The sequence below is a fragment of the Penicillium bovifimosum genome (genome assembly GCF_028826915.1).
Source record: "Penicillium bovifimosum strain IBT 22155 chromosome Unknown utg000006l_segment0_segment0, whole genome shotgun sequence".
NCBI lineage: Eukaryota > Fungi > Ascomycota > Eurotiomycetes > Eurotiales > Aspergillaceae > Penicillium > Penicillium bovifimosum.
Window position 1 is genome coordinate 570,664 of NW_026622715.1, and position 12,978 is coordinate 583,641.

Genomic DNA, 12,978 nt, shown 5'->3' on the forward strand with positions numbered 1-12,978 from the left:
AATACTCTCGCACGCCCCAGGTCTCTGGCAAGAAATTTTTCAGCCTGCTTGGAAGGACAATGACATGGGGTCGTAGACTCGTAGGCCTCTCTTTGTCCAGATCGTCGAGTCCATTCGGGGAATTGCTAAGGACACCCCAACTTTTGCTAACTAACTAACTAACTAACGGCACCCCATTTCTTAGCTAATACAACGCCTTATGTAACCAAACCTCATCTTATTGGCTCAATTTTCTGCACGACCAAGTGCATATTGCTCAGAGAGCCACACCGCTTGCCCCTTTATCACAATGGGCCCTCGCCGCCTTCAATTTGCCCACCGAATCGCCCGGCTACTAAGGTAAAGCAGCCTGTTTCAACGTATATTCATCCATTTTGGAGGCAGAACATATCACCGAATGACACTTTAGAGTATCTACCACTACTCGGACCTCAGCTACCCATACCCAAGGCCCAAAGATCAGGCGATTCAGGTGTTTCGCGTCTACAAGGTAACAAGACTACAACTGCCGGCCCACCAAAAAAGAATTAACCGCTATCCCCTGCACAATTTGAGGCTGGTTGGCGGTCGAAGTCCATAAGCTGGGGTTACAGAAATCAGCCACTTCTTTTCCTCAATCTTTGATGGTCAGAGTCAGCGAACCCCACGTTGGCCCGGGGGTCACCTCGAAACCACACACCACAACTACGCATTACCCTTAACCTGACGAGCAACCTCTAATACCTCAACTATTACCACCCAGCTTTAAGGGAGCACAAAATAACACAATGGGCGAAAATGCAACAGGAGAAAATGCTCAGAAGGATAGGAACAAGAAGTGGGAGATGGCATTCACGGCCCGGATGAGGCAGATTGTCCCTGGTCTCTTCCTGGGAAATGTCGAGTCATCATACAAACGAGAAATGCCTCAAGAGAACCATATCAACGCAATTGTCTCTCTTACTGATGCTCGATGGGTATGGTGGAACACTACTACAAGAGAGGCAGGCGTTCCAGAACATCGTCACAAATGGGTTCAGTGTGCAGATTCGTCGACCCAAGACCTCCTTGCCCATATGAGTGATATTTGCGACTTCATCGACCAAATGGCATCCCCAGCTCTTTCCTCATTGCTCTCCTTACCCGTCGAGCACAAACAAACGAATGACGAGCAGCGCGGTGCAGCTTCGGAGGCGATATTAATTCACTGCGATCTTGGAATATCACGCTCGCCGACGATTATCATTGCCTATCTCATGCGCAAGTTCGACATGCAGCAAGCAGACGTATTGCATTTTGTTCAATCAAAGCAAAAAATCAAGCCGAGCACGAATTTTACTCGTCAACTTCAAGTTTGGGAGGTTAGATACCAAGTATGGGAGAACGAAGATAGGACTATCCCGAAACCAGCATACAAAGCATTTCTGGAACATCGGGCCGTTCTTCTCAGAAAAAGAGGGCTCACGGGAAATGAGCCACTTGCACCCCAGAACCTCTAATAACTGCACCCGTTTGCTAGAAATCCCATCAAAATACCAAGATGGCGCAGTTGCAGAGTGAGACCTAGATTGCTTCGTAGAATGATGGACAGTCACTCTCTTTAGGAAGAAGTTGGGCTGTCGACATGAAATCACAACGATGCGGCTGTGGGCTAGATCATCCCAGTGATTCTACTCCTGGGCGACTGCCATTCCAGCACAGGGGACGGGAAGTGGTGAGAACGAGCTGAGCGTTCGATCGAGCGGCATCTCCGGTGAAATGAAAGGGGCAGTGCGTCGGGCTGAAAGCCAATGCGCAGGAGTCGGTGGGGGCCAGAGTGAAAGAAAGGGGGTGGCGATGAGTGCAAGATAGAGGAGTTGAGGGGAGGGAGATGGAGGAGAAAAGAGGGCGAACTGGGGAGGGAGATGGAGGAGAAAAGAGGGCGAACTGGGGAGGTCAGGTCTTTTATGTTCGGCGACAGAGAGAGGTTACAGAACAGCGTATTGGGGAGCTAGGCCGGGAACGGCAAAACATGTAGTAAATCACAGGTCCCAATATTACAAGCGAAATCTCAAGCCACAGGATAACAGACCGACATGGAGAGCATCACCACATAAATCGCTGGACCTTACCGGGCTCCTGGGGCCACTCAAAGCCTTTGTACAGGAAGACATAACCGGTTATCAAATTAATGATCAAGAACCAAGCCGTCTCCACAAATTTGGGGGCATTGATGATAAAGTCAGCACGACGCTTAGCTTCCTCGGTCCGGGGTCTCGTTTCGCGATCCCTCAACAGGCATGGCAAAGGAGGAAGATGCACACGCCACATGACCCACGGAATAATGAAATAGCGAGGCTCGACGAGCGGTGCTGTGATGAGAGAAAGCGCAGTAGCGGCCAGCCAAATAAGAACGAAGCTAGCGCGCGGTGGTTCCGGCAATTCTTTCTGCCGCGTCAGAATGTGCTGCTGGACTTTAGCCAGAACCTCAGGGCCGTGTGGATCTGAGACGGGCGCAGTCTTTTCGGTTTTTTCGACCTTCTTGTCGTTCTTGCGATTGGGTCGGTTGGGCCTTTTCGCTCCCTTCGGTGGCTGCTGATGTGCTTGCGCAGGCTTGCGCGCGGGAGACGAAGTGGTATTAGACTCTTTGGCAGCGGGGGCTGGTGCCGGAGCTGGGGGTGCTGCTGGAGCCGACTGCTGCACGCGTAGTGTTTTCGGCGGGCGTTGTAACGTGGTGAATCCAAAGGCGGATAGCACGACCCATCCACAGATGAAATAGATCGGGACTGCAGCATACTTGACTGCTGGGTGACACAAAAGAATGCGGAACACATAGAACACGTAGTGCCGGTTATCAGCAAGAGTGAAGGGGTGCACAATGGTGTTGAAGTGTACCACGGTAAGCATGAGCGGGATGACAATCAGAGCCGCCTTGAGTTTCGGGTAATTCCTTTGCTTCGGTGGGAGGCCTAGGTCCAGAGATTTGGGAAGTGGCTTGAAGGCGAGGATGTTGACCAAAGGAATGACAAAAAGTGGCCACGAGAAGAAGGCGAAATACGGCCAGATGTAGAGCATCTGAGCCAGGTGAATACCCGCACTATGAAATTCTTTGTGGCCTGGTTGGTAGCAGTTGTTAGTCGAGGTTCCCATTGCTGTCAAATAAGACAATCCACGCTTACCTAGGACAACGCCGTTGTTCCAGAGTACAAACGCGCCAAATACCCCAAGGACAATGAGGTGAGGGACGACAGAGACTAGGATGGTAAGGGGCTTTCGCAAGCCAACAGCTGCAAGTGAGATAGCCGTCTTATAATAGTCTAACACTTCGGTCAGAATCATCACCATGCTTCATGTATTATGCCCAATGGAGTATATTACCTTCCAAGGAAGCTTCCGAAACGAGGGGATCGTAGACCTCATTCTGTTGACTTTGCTTCACAATAGTCAACACTTTAGAGGACTGGCAAGGCGTGGCGGACTTTCGGATTTTGCGGACAACTTGGAGTCCACCGAGGAAAACCGACACCCAGAAGATATTGGTCTGCCGACAGACAAGAGCAGCCAGGGCGAAGGCCAAAAATCCCAGTGTCTCCCAGATACGATTGCGGGGTGCTGCTTCCGGGTCTCTTTCTGCGTCCCTCTTCAGGTCCCAATTGTATGTCTCCACGACGACGAGCAAAGCAAGGATATCGGTGTAGTACAGACCAGAAAAGAAGAACAACGGAGGGAACAAGCAGATGTTCAACACGGTATGGTTCAAGTTCGCTCCCACTGGTCGTGTATTCATCGTTCTGTGTATCGTATCAGATAGCTTTTGTAGCCTCCAGGGGAAAATAACCGATGTCGCACCAACGTTCGTCATGCGCAGAACATCCGGAGTGAGCTTTGTCGGGGAGCCGCGTAAGAGCAACACAACGGAGAAGAGAATGTATGAGCACAGATACAGGCCTGGCGGTGTTGTAAGCTTTGGATCCCATTGCGACCACTTATGCGCCCAGTATGCCTGTGCTTGAGGGACATGAAAGACTTCGTCCAGATAGGGTTCCGGAACGGCCTTATTGACCAGGCTCACCCAGAGAGGGATCAAGACCAGGCCGAATGGAACAAACCATCGAGCACCCCGGCTGCGTTGGGATTCTATAGGATTGACCATGCTGTCCAAATAATTAGCTGCAGTCACCATGTACATTCGCCAGATGAGCTTAGCTTGCTCGGCGTCGGCGTCCCACTCGGAGCTGGAGCTTGAAGATCGATGCAAACTTGTCAAACGCGCCATATCGCGATAACGCGTTGGACGTGACCAAAATTATCCCAGTGGATCAAGGATCTTAAGTTATGAGAGCGAAGCAGGAGCCTGTCAAAGGAATCGAAGAAAATTAAAAAAAAATCAACAAGCGTAAAGAGACGACCAAACCGCAGAGCGAAGCTGAAAGGTCGCAATTGCCTACGCACCTACGACAAGGATGCGACTGTCCCTTCTCACCACAAACAACAATTGACCTGTGACAGTCACAACTATCTCCCTACTGCTACCCTCCTATCACCGCGCATACACAGTCAATGGCTTTCCCTCTTCCACGGGGCGTCACGGCGTCAGAGATTGCCTTCCTGGCGGAGATGGAAACAGTGACGATTGTGCCCCGCCAGCGTCTAGAAGGCCTCGAGCTACTAGGAGTGAATGCGCCTCTATCCAAACTCCCAGCGATCTAAAGCTAACCACTTCCAGGGTCCCGTTGAGCCACTCGTTCCTCCCCGACGTGCCTCCCTCCCCCTCTGGCTTGCGCTGCTCCTCAAACGCCAACGTCGTGCCAACATCATACCCCCAGCATGGCTCCACCCAGAGCCATTGGCCCTCATCCTCGAAGTCGAGTCCCAGCACCAAGATTACAAGAATGCATTCTCTCCACCTCCTCCCCTACCCGGCCAACCGAGCATCTTAGACCAAGGCGCCCTCCCAACCGCTCGACCGCAGTATACCCCCGATGGCAATAGATACTATGCAGCGCCACCTTTCCTACCCCAAAATACAGCACAGCCCGTGGCTTCTTCGCGGGATCCTCCCTCACTGCCCTTTCACTGGGTCGAGGTTGGGAATTTGCTGCTCGAGGCAGCCAGCGATGATCTCATGGATCCGGATCAAATACGCAGGTTACTTAAAGACCTACGGGAGGTGCGCATGGCGAAAATGAGGTCTGGAATCGATGTCTTGGATGCCGCGGCGACGGGTGGTGGTGGCGTCGCTTTGACAGGTGTTGGTTCTATGGAGTTGGGAGAAGAGCGAGGATTTGTTACTGGCGTGGTGGATGGTCTTCGGTATGTTTGTCGATCGGGACTCGTGTGACAAGTCCTCATCACTAACGCATTTACAGGAGAATTGGGTCTTCTAAAGAACAGGCCCGACGCGAACAGATGGCCGAGCAGAGGGCGAATGGCGGGTACAATGGCACCCAGGACGACGATGAGGAAGAAGATTATATGGAGTTCTGAGCATCTGAGGTCCTTATTTCCCTTGAGTTTTTGGGTATCTTTTCATTCGGAGTTAATCGGTGCATATGTGACGCAGACCAATGTCCAAACGACTTTCATGTATATAGTCCGATATACCCTTCTGGTCCAGCGACCAACGGTTGTAACCAAAACTGTTCCAATTTAACTAACACCATACAGCATGTGAACGCTTAAATACAAACAAAGAGGAGAGATGATGTTGCGAGGTAAACTGGAAATAATAGAAAGGGTATATCGGCACCAGGGAAACAATGCGGCCGGGGTTGTCCAATTGCATCAACAGCTGAGACACATTACCAACAGACGAGAATACCGGGGCTCGGATTATTGTGCATCGCCTTGATTCTTTTGCATCATCTTCCTCCGTGCTGCCAAGATCATGTCGTCCCGACGCTTCTGCAACAGTTGCTGACGCTCTTCTTTGTTCTGAGACCAAGTGGTCTTGGAGGGGGTGCCTCTTGTTGTGAGTCAGCAGGCGGACTGGCGGCCTTCTCGCGCAGGTTATACCGAGAAATCAAGTCTTGTCCGTCCGCTTTAAGTGCCGGTGCGGCTGTCGTAGTCTGCGTCGGCGGGGTGTTGGTGGAGGGAATTGCGACCGGAGGCTGGAACGAAGGTGGAGGCTAAGAATCCGAATTAGCCAATGCTCTAATACCAGTTTCAAGGGAGTCTTCAAAGACTGGAGCCAAATTGCTTCAGGTAAACACGAGGCGGGACATTCTTGTCAGCATCAGCGAATACGTACAGTTTCCAATCCACGCCCTGTGAGGATCCTCTCTGTCGTCGCTGCAACACTCCCCCGTTCCGCTGCAGATCCCACATTATATCCCGGGTGCTTAATTGCGGGAACATCTGCGCAATCTGTTCCACCTGTGCCGGGTCGACGGCGTTGCCACGACCCCGGCCTCGGCCGCCACCCGCGGAGCCGTCATCGCGTTTGAAGAACCATCGGAGTACAAAGTAGGATACTACCGCAAGCGTCAGAAGCGATGGTATATTCAATGAGTGTTCTTCTTCCGTCATCATGAATTGGCCGCAGAGCGCAAGTCGTGTCAGGTGTTCGAGGTCCCAAGGTCGGCGGTGTGGGTTTGTTGACAGTTGGCTGAATTGGTTTGAGAGAGACAAGACGTGAGTTGTTTGATATAATAGGTACCGGTAAAATATTAATATTGTATCGTTCTGTATGGGCGCAATGCGCGGGGCGTTATAGTAAGATCGGACTGCTTGGAAGGTGGCACAAGACGGTCAGCCTGTCAGGTCGAGAGGTGGGCACGTGCCGTCATAAATGCGGGAATCGGAGTTTATCCGTCAAGTCTCCGACAACATTCGAACTACACAGGCAATCAGGTCGGTATGAGCCTGAAGCAACTATATATTGTTTTCTTTTTTGCTCCGTCGGATCATGCTTAGGAGTTAGGATGATAGAATCTCATCTATATGAAATGAAATCGAGCACATGACTTCGTTAGCTGTTTCCTCTCGCACGATGTATGACTATGTTCAGCACACCGTTAAATGAATCCACAACTCTGCTTATGACGGGAGGTTCCTACAGAATTGGACTTGGTATATGCGAAAGGCAAGGAGCCATTGAAAGAAATAAGATTTACCATGCATAAGTCATAAAAAAAGATCCATTCCCATCCGAAAACAATCGAACACCATAGCCGAGGGATGATCACACCACCGGACCAGCACAAAAAAACAAGAGAAACTATGCACAATCGACCTCATGTGCATGCTTATTTCATATCCGCAGGCGTCAATGCCTGAACAATACTGGTTCCCTCGCTGAACCGCGTGCGGAAGATGCGGTTGGCATTTTGGAACATGCCATCCTTCAACGAGACGACGATGAACTGAGATCCCTTGAAACGGGTCTTGATCAGCCGACCGATGTTTTGCGTGTGTGAAAGATCCAATGCGGCGTCAACCTCATCCAGAATGTACATCGGTGCTGGTTTGAATTGCAAGAGCGCCATGATCAATGACAGAGCAATGAGGGAACGTTGACCACCACTCAGTTCTGTCAAGCTCTGCTTCCACACTTTGCCCAGGGATACTTTCACTTCGAGGCCATCGGTGATGTCTTTGCCCTCCGGAGGGTCGAGTTTGGCGAAACTACCCGGTAGAAGCTCGTTGAAGATCTGCCCAAAGTCGCCATTGACCTTGACCCATGTTTTGTGGAGAGCTTCCTTCTTGTATTCGTTAAGATTCATGATAGTCTCTTCGATCTTTCGCTTGTCACGAATGACCGTCTTCATCATGTTCTTGAGAGCAGCTTCCTTTTTCTCGACGCTGTCGATCATGTTCATGACCTTCGGGTTGATCTTTTTCTTCATGCCCTGAGATCGCTCCGTCAAATTACGAAGGGTAGACTTGCACTCGGCAATGTTCTGGTTCTGGAAATTGTAGGGAGTGTTGGCACGTCCGAATTGCTCTTTCTCGTCCGCGATCCATTCATGTTCCTGTTCCATGTGAGCCACGGCTTGGCTAGCAGTGTGTTGATCCTTTTGTAGCTTCTCGAGCTGGTGACCGAGCTTCTGCGCTTCGAGGCCGTCCTCTGTGATTTGAGAGGATTTGCTCTTTATAGCTTGTTCCAACTCTCGTAGTTCCTCGTCAAAGCCGGTCAACTTGGCCCGCTCGTCATCAAGTTGAGCTTGCGCGATGTCATGGGCATCCTGCAACAGTCAGCTAAAAGGCCATCGAGAAATGTCGAGAGGAGATTGCATACCTTGAGTCGCGCCTGCTCCCGCTTTTGTGACTCGATCTCCTCACTTTGGGCCTTTAAGGTGTTGTCGGACTCGACCAACTGCTCTTCGGCTGCAGACAAATCGCTTCCGACTTGTTCGGAGTCTAGCCTGGAAGTTTGCAATTCCTTCTGCAGCTCTTTGACCGAGCTAGAATTCTTCACCAGACTTTTCTTGAGTTTGTCTAGCGTGGTTTGTAGTTCCTCCAGCTTACTATCTTTGTTATTGTCGAATTCACTCATGTCTTTCTCAATTCGCTTGATATCCTTGGATGCTTCGGTTTGGCGAGACTTAGCGTCGACAATGTCTTTCTTGAGTTGCTCGATGTTTGCTCTCATCTCCTCAACAGCTTGAATAATCTTATCTTGGGTTAGTCGCGCGTTGCAGGTAATATCATGGGATAGAAACACACCGAAGATGAAGAGTTGCTGCTAATTTGCTCCTCAGTGAGTTTGATCTCGTGGGTCTTGAGATCAAGATTCTGTTTGATGGAGCGAACGGCGTCGAGCTTCTTCTTCTCCTTGTCCATATGATCTTCCAGAGTCGCAAGCTGTCGTTCCTTGCTCCGCAACTCCTTGACGATTTCATTGAGTTTTTGCAAAGTGACGAGAACACCACTGGAATTGGGAGAGCTTCCGCCCGAAAGTGTTCCAGACGGATCATATACATCACCTTCCAGCGTGACACTCTTCATTCGGACTGACGGATCAAATGTCACCTTCTTGGCCGTTTCAGCATCGTTGCAGATGAGTGTGTTGCCAAAGACGTAGTTCATCGCCGCCAGCACTTCCTCGTCGTACCCAACCAAGGACAGAGCGAGATCAACTTTTCCGGGGGCTAGCCTCTGTGCAGCTCCAATCTTTTCCGCAGAGGCCTTGAAAGCGGAGATCTTATTAAGGGGGATGATAGTCACGCGCTTGCGCAGCTTGCCGCGCTGAAGCAGTTGAGTACCGGTCTCTGCGCTGTCCACGACCACGTTGTAAAGTCGACCACCCGCACAGATCTCCAGAGCAGTCGCGGCGGAAACTTGATCTTTGTTGAGAGTGAAGAGCTGAGCCACCAAACCTTTGACTTTGGACCGATCAAAGTTGGGGTGAGGGTCTGAGTAGTTGAAGTCAATGTTCGCGGCCTGTCGCTTGAGACCATCGGCCCGTTGACGGAGGTCGCGAATATCTCGCTGAAGGCCAGTCTGCTCCTGGTAGATATGTTCCTCCTTGCCAGGCTCAAATCCGAGCCGAGTCAGCTCTGACTCGAGCTTACTAGCTTGGGACTTCAATCCTTCGAGATCCCGCAAGAGCCCCGAGTTTTGTTCCTTCGCCTTCTTTGCGCGAGGCTCTTCCTCTTTGATTCGTTTCTCCAGATGGTTGATCTTAAGCTTTGCTTGCTCTTGTTCGGTGGCTGCATTGCTTGCGCGGTTTCGGGCATCTTGCAGTTGACCCTGGTAGCCGCTTTCTTGGCCTTCCTTTGAGGCAACACCGGTCTGCAACGTCTGGAGCAGCTCCTCCTTTTGCTCCACCTCTACAGTCTGTGCATCCAATTCGGCCTTGGCTGTGTCATACTGCGCCTGAAGCTTCTCGTAGATCTCACGCTTCTCCTTCAAGACTTTCTCAAGATCAGTGACCGTCTTCTGGATCGTCCGCCGTTTCTCCTTCTCTTCAGCCATGCTGGAGTTTTTGAGATCAAAGACCGTGGTAAGTCGGACTAACTCGTGCGAGTAGTGCTTGACCTCATCTTCAAGGCCCTGGAACTTCCCGCCTTTTCGGAGTTCCTTGTCGCGAGCCGAGCGCACTCGCTCCACGTCCTCTTCCAGGTGAGCGATCTCATTTTTGAGCTTGATCGCATTATTTTCGAGTGCTTCAACTTTGTTGCGTTTATTCTCGCACTCCTCGCCTGCAACCCGCAATCGCTCGCCGCCACGAACGTAGTCATGGGCAACGACAAGTCGCGTCAAGCGCTCGAGATCATTCTGAGTTTGCTGGAAGTCGAGGAAAGCTCGCTTTTCCGACCGTAGCTTCTCGAGTTTGGGCTCAATCTCTTCCTTCAGCAACTCTTCGATCTCGCGCAGCTTCAGCTCCTTCTTTCCCATTGTCCTGTTTGCCTTCTCTCTTCGATCCTCAAACATTCGTGTGCCAGCTGCCTCCTCAATCATTGACAAGATTTCGACCGATTTCATGTTCAGGACTTTCGTGATGCGGCCCTGCATAATGAGGAAGTTTGGATTGTTGATGTTCAGCTGGACACTCTGGAACAGGTTCTGGACGGTCTGTTGTTGCGCACGGTGGCCATTGATCAAATATTTGCTCGTGCCGCCTAGCACAATCTGTCGCGTCACCGAGATATTCGCATATTCTTCGAATCCGATGGGAGATTTCGCGGTATCTCGGTTGTCGAAAACGATGGTAACGCTAGCTTTCGTGACACCGGCTTGGCCGCGCTTGTAGATAAGGTCTTGGAGGTTTTGCGCGCGGACCGTGGTCATGTTGGTGATACCGAGCACGAAGCAAATAGCATCGAGGATATTGGATTTACCACTGCCGTTCAGACCAGTGATTGAGTTGAAGGATTCGTCCCTACGTCGCGCCGTCAGTTAGTCCCACGAATCCGGAATTGCTGTAGATTCAACCAAAGCCATGGTTCAATTCAAGCTTGGACACGGAGGATTGCATACCATCCCGAGATAACCGTACGCACAGCGTACGATTTGAAGCCCTGGCGACTCAGTTAGCGTGATGAATAACAGTGACCAATGTAGGAGCTCACATCTATGACAATTTCCGTAATCCTCATGGTTGCGACTCCGAAACGGCGTTCTGCTCGCTAGGAGAGTGGCATGGATCGGCCAGATGGGGAGTGGAGGGGATTGATTGTTTTGCCGCACGAGCTGTTGATGGTTTGCCCATTTAGGTCTGGCGCGCCGCGTTGCTGATGTCAGCGCGGGGGCTTTGTCCTCACGTGATATCGAAGTATAAAGAAGTGCGGCTCGGCGACTTCTCATCCATTTGTCTCCGACAGCAAGGATATGATTTCTATGACATATGGAAGCGAAGGCTGGTAAGCCATTATGCCATAGTCTAGATTGACTGTCTAAAAGTTCCACCTTGACCACATGACGCTCATATCTTGCCGATCGATCATGATCTATGTATTCCGAGGGTGGTCACTACTTCGTATGCTTGAGTTGCCTCCTCAGAACCTATCTTCATCATTAGAAATAATCAAACCTTGAATTGACGTGGCATGAGCAGATTTGTGGTCATATGCACTCTCATTGGCCTCATTTGGTGATGCATAGGACTGATTCGACTGGTATCCACTCACGGAGACATTCTCGGACACTTCTGAGCACATTGTTGGGTTGATCAGGAAACATCGAGGTCAGTGCCAGTGATTATTTAAAGGGGCTGGAAGACCCGGCAAGTCCCCTTGATCTTCCAGGGTCTTTACTACACAACTCCCGCAGAACCATATTCGTAACATATTTTTACATTGATCACCTAGGTTGATCATTAACCTTTACCTACCTCCATACCTACCATGGCAGTGGCTGCAAGAAATGACGTTGAGACACTCTTCAAGAGTGAAGCCTATGCTTCCTCGTTCAAGCGTGGGGAGATAGTTACTCGCACATTTGCGGAACTACTGGTGGACCAGAGCAAAGTGTGCGCGGAGTCGAAGGCGAACCCAGACCAACCCCTTGTGATCCTCGACAATGCATGCGGTACTGGCGTCATCTCCAGTATCCTCAATGACAAAGTCGATGGCATTGTCAAGAAGAAGTGGAAACTGACCTGTGGCGACATCTCGCCAGCAGTACTCGCATACACTGAGCACCGCATGCAGCAAGAGGGCTGGGAGAACGCGGAGACCAAGCTTGTGGATGCACAAAAGCCTGACCTCCCCAGCGATTATTATTCGCATATTTTCAGTTCCTTTGGTGAGTTGTGTCTGCTTGCACCGTGACGCGACCTGACCTGGCTGACAATGTTCCTTCCTTCTGCAGTCTACATGGCACTTCCGGAATCTCTGAAAGCTCTGGATGGTAGGGGCATTCCATGCTTGATTGTAGTATTGCCAGTCTGACATGGACTACGTTTAGAAACCGTCCGAATGCTCCAGCCCGGTGGAACCATTGCCTTCTCAACCTGGATGCTGCGTGAGTGTCGAGATGAAGAGAACCCGTCGGATATCAGAAGCAACTGACGATTGAATAGCTGGCTCTGTTTCCATCGCGCGAGGGGCAATTGAAAGCATGCCAGGCAATCTGCCTTTCCCTGAAGTCGAAAAGATGGTCTCTGTCATGACGGATGGGCATTGGCACTCGAAGCCGTGGATCGAGTCCCAGCTCGAAGAGCGTGGGTTTCAGGAGATCGATGTCTGTGTCAGAAGAGACAAGCTGACTCTCACGCCTTCTATTTTTCTGGAGATGACTATGCTGGTCTTGCCCATCATGGTAATGTCATTCTGGACTGAGGAGCAGCGAAAGGAAAACGCGGACAAGGTCCGTCCGGCACTGGAAAGATACTTGGAAGATACTTTTGGAGACGATGACATCGAGACAGAATGGGTGGCCATTCTGTCTACTGCGCGGAAGTCTCGCTAGATCAAAGATTGCTTCAATGATTTGTAAGAAATGGAGATATTTACGCCTTCTTATAATCTAACAAGGTCGTCAAGCCATCGATTCTCAAATACCGTATCCTGATTTCCCATATTGTCCGTAAATTCTCGGAGAAACAGGCCTGCCACGGCCTCAAAGGGTAATGTA

General features: G+C 50.7%; 6 protein-coding genes across 6 annotated transcripts; 3 read left to right on the forward strand and 3 right to left on the reverse strand.

Moving 5' to 3' along the window:
* Positions 1-767: 767 nt before the first annotated feature.
* Positions 768-1,478, forward strand: N7515_007849 (dual specificity protein phosphatase family protein; the record flags this gene model as incomplete). The annotated part of the gene is made up of 1 exon (XM_056668593.1): positions 768-1,478. One exon carries the CDS (start codon positions 768-770, stop codon positions 1,476-1,478), a length of 711 nt encoding a protein of 236 aa, XP_056518423.1.
* Positions 1,479-2,064: 586 nt separating this feature from the next.
* alg10 (dolichyl-P-Glc:Glc(2)Man(9)GlcNAc(2)-PP-dolichol alpha-1,2- glucosyltransferase) lies at positions 2,065-4,234 on the reverse strand (the record flags this gene model as incomplete). Its single annotated transcript, XM_056668594.1, has 3 exons — positions 2,065-3,074; positions 3,138-3,275; positions 3,337-4,234. 3 exons carry the CDS (start codon positions 4,232-4,234, stop codon positions 2,065-2,067), a joined length of 2,046 nt encoding a protein of 681 aa, XP_056518424.1.
* Positions 4,235-4,518: 284 nt separating this feature from the next.
* Positions 4,519-5,445, forward strand: psf2 (DNA replication protein PSF2; the record flags this gene model as incomplete). The annotated part of the gene is made up of 3 exons (XM_056668595.1): positions 4,519-4,632; positions 4,685-5,271; positions 5,328-5,445. 3 exons carry the CDS (start codon positions 4,519-4,521, stop codon positions 5,443-5,445), a joined length of 819 nt encoding a protein of 272 aa, XP_056518425.1.
* A 345-nt stretch (positions 5,446-5,790) lies between these two features.
* Positions 5,791-6,486, reverse strand: N7515_007852 (CUE domain-containing protein; the record flags this gene model as incomplete). The annotated part of the gene is made up of 3 exons (XM_056668596.1): positions 5,791-5,923; positions 5,974-6,086; positions 6,181-6,486. 3 exons carry the CDS (start codon positions 6,484-6,486, stop codon positions 5,791-5,793), a joined length of 552 nt encoding a protein of 183 aa, XP_056518426.1.
* Positions 6,487-7,205: 719 nt separating this feature from the next.
* N7515_007853 (condensin subunit SMC2) lies at positions 7,206-11,000 on the reverse strand (the record flags this gene model as incomplete). The annotated part of the gene is made up of 5 exons (XM_056668597.1): positions 7,206-8,144; positions 8,198-8,572; positions 8,626-10,783; positions 10,882-10,922; positions 10,974-11,000. The coding sequence occupies 5 exons, from the start codon at positions 10,998-11,000 to the stop codon at positions 7,206-7,208; spliced, it is 3,540 nt and encodes a 1,179-aa protein (XP_056518427.1).
* A 747-nt stretch (positions 11,001-11,747) lies between these two features.
* On the forward strand, positions 11,748-12,813 carry gtmA (gliotoxin thiomethyltransferase; the record flags this gene model as incomplete). The annotated part of the gene is made up of 4 exons (XM_056668598.1): positions 11,748-12,147; positions 12,214-12,252; positions 12,310-12,366; positions 12,425-12,813. 4 exons carry the CDS (start codon positions 11,748-11,750, stop codon positions 12,811-12,813), a joined length of 885 nt encoding a protein of 294 aa, XP_056518428.1.
* Between the last annotated feature and the right edge of the window lie 165 nt (positions 12,814-12,978).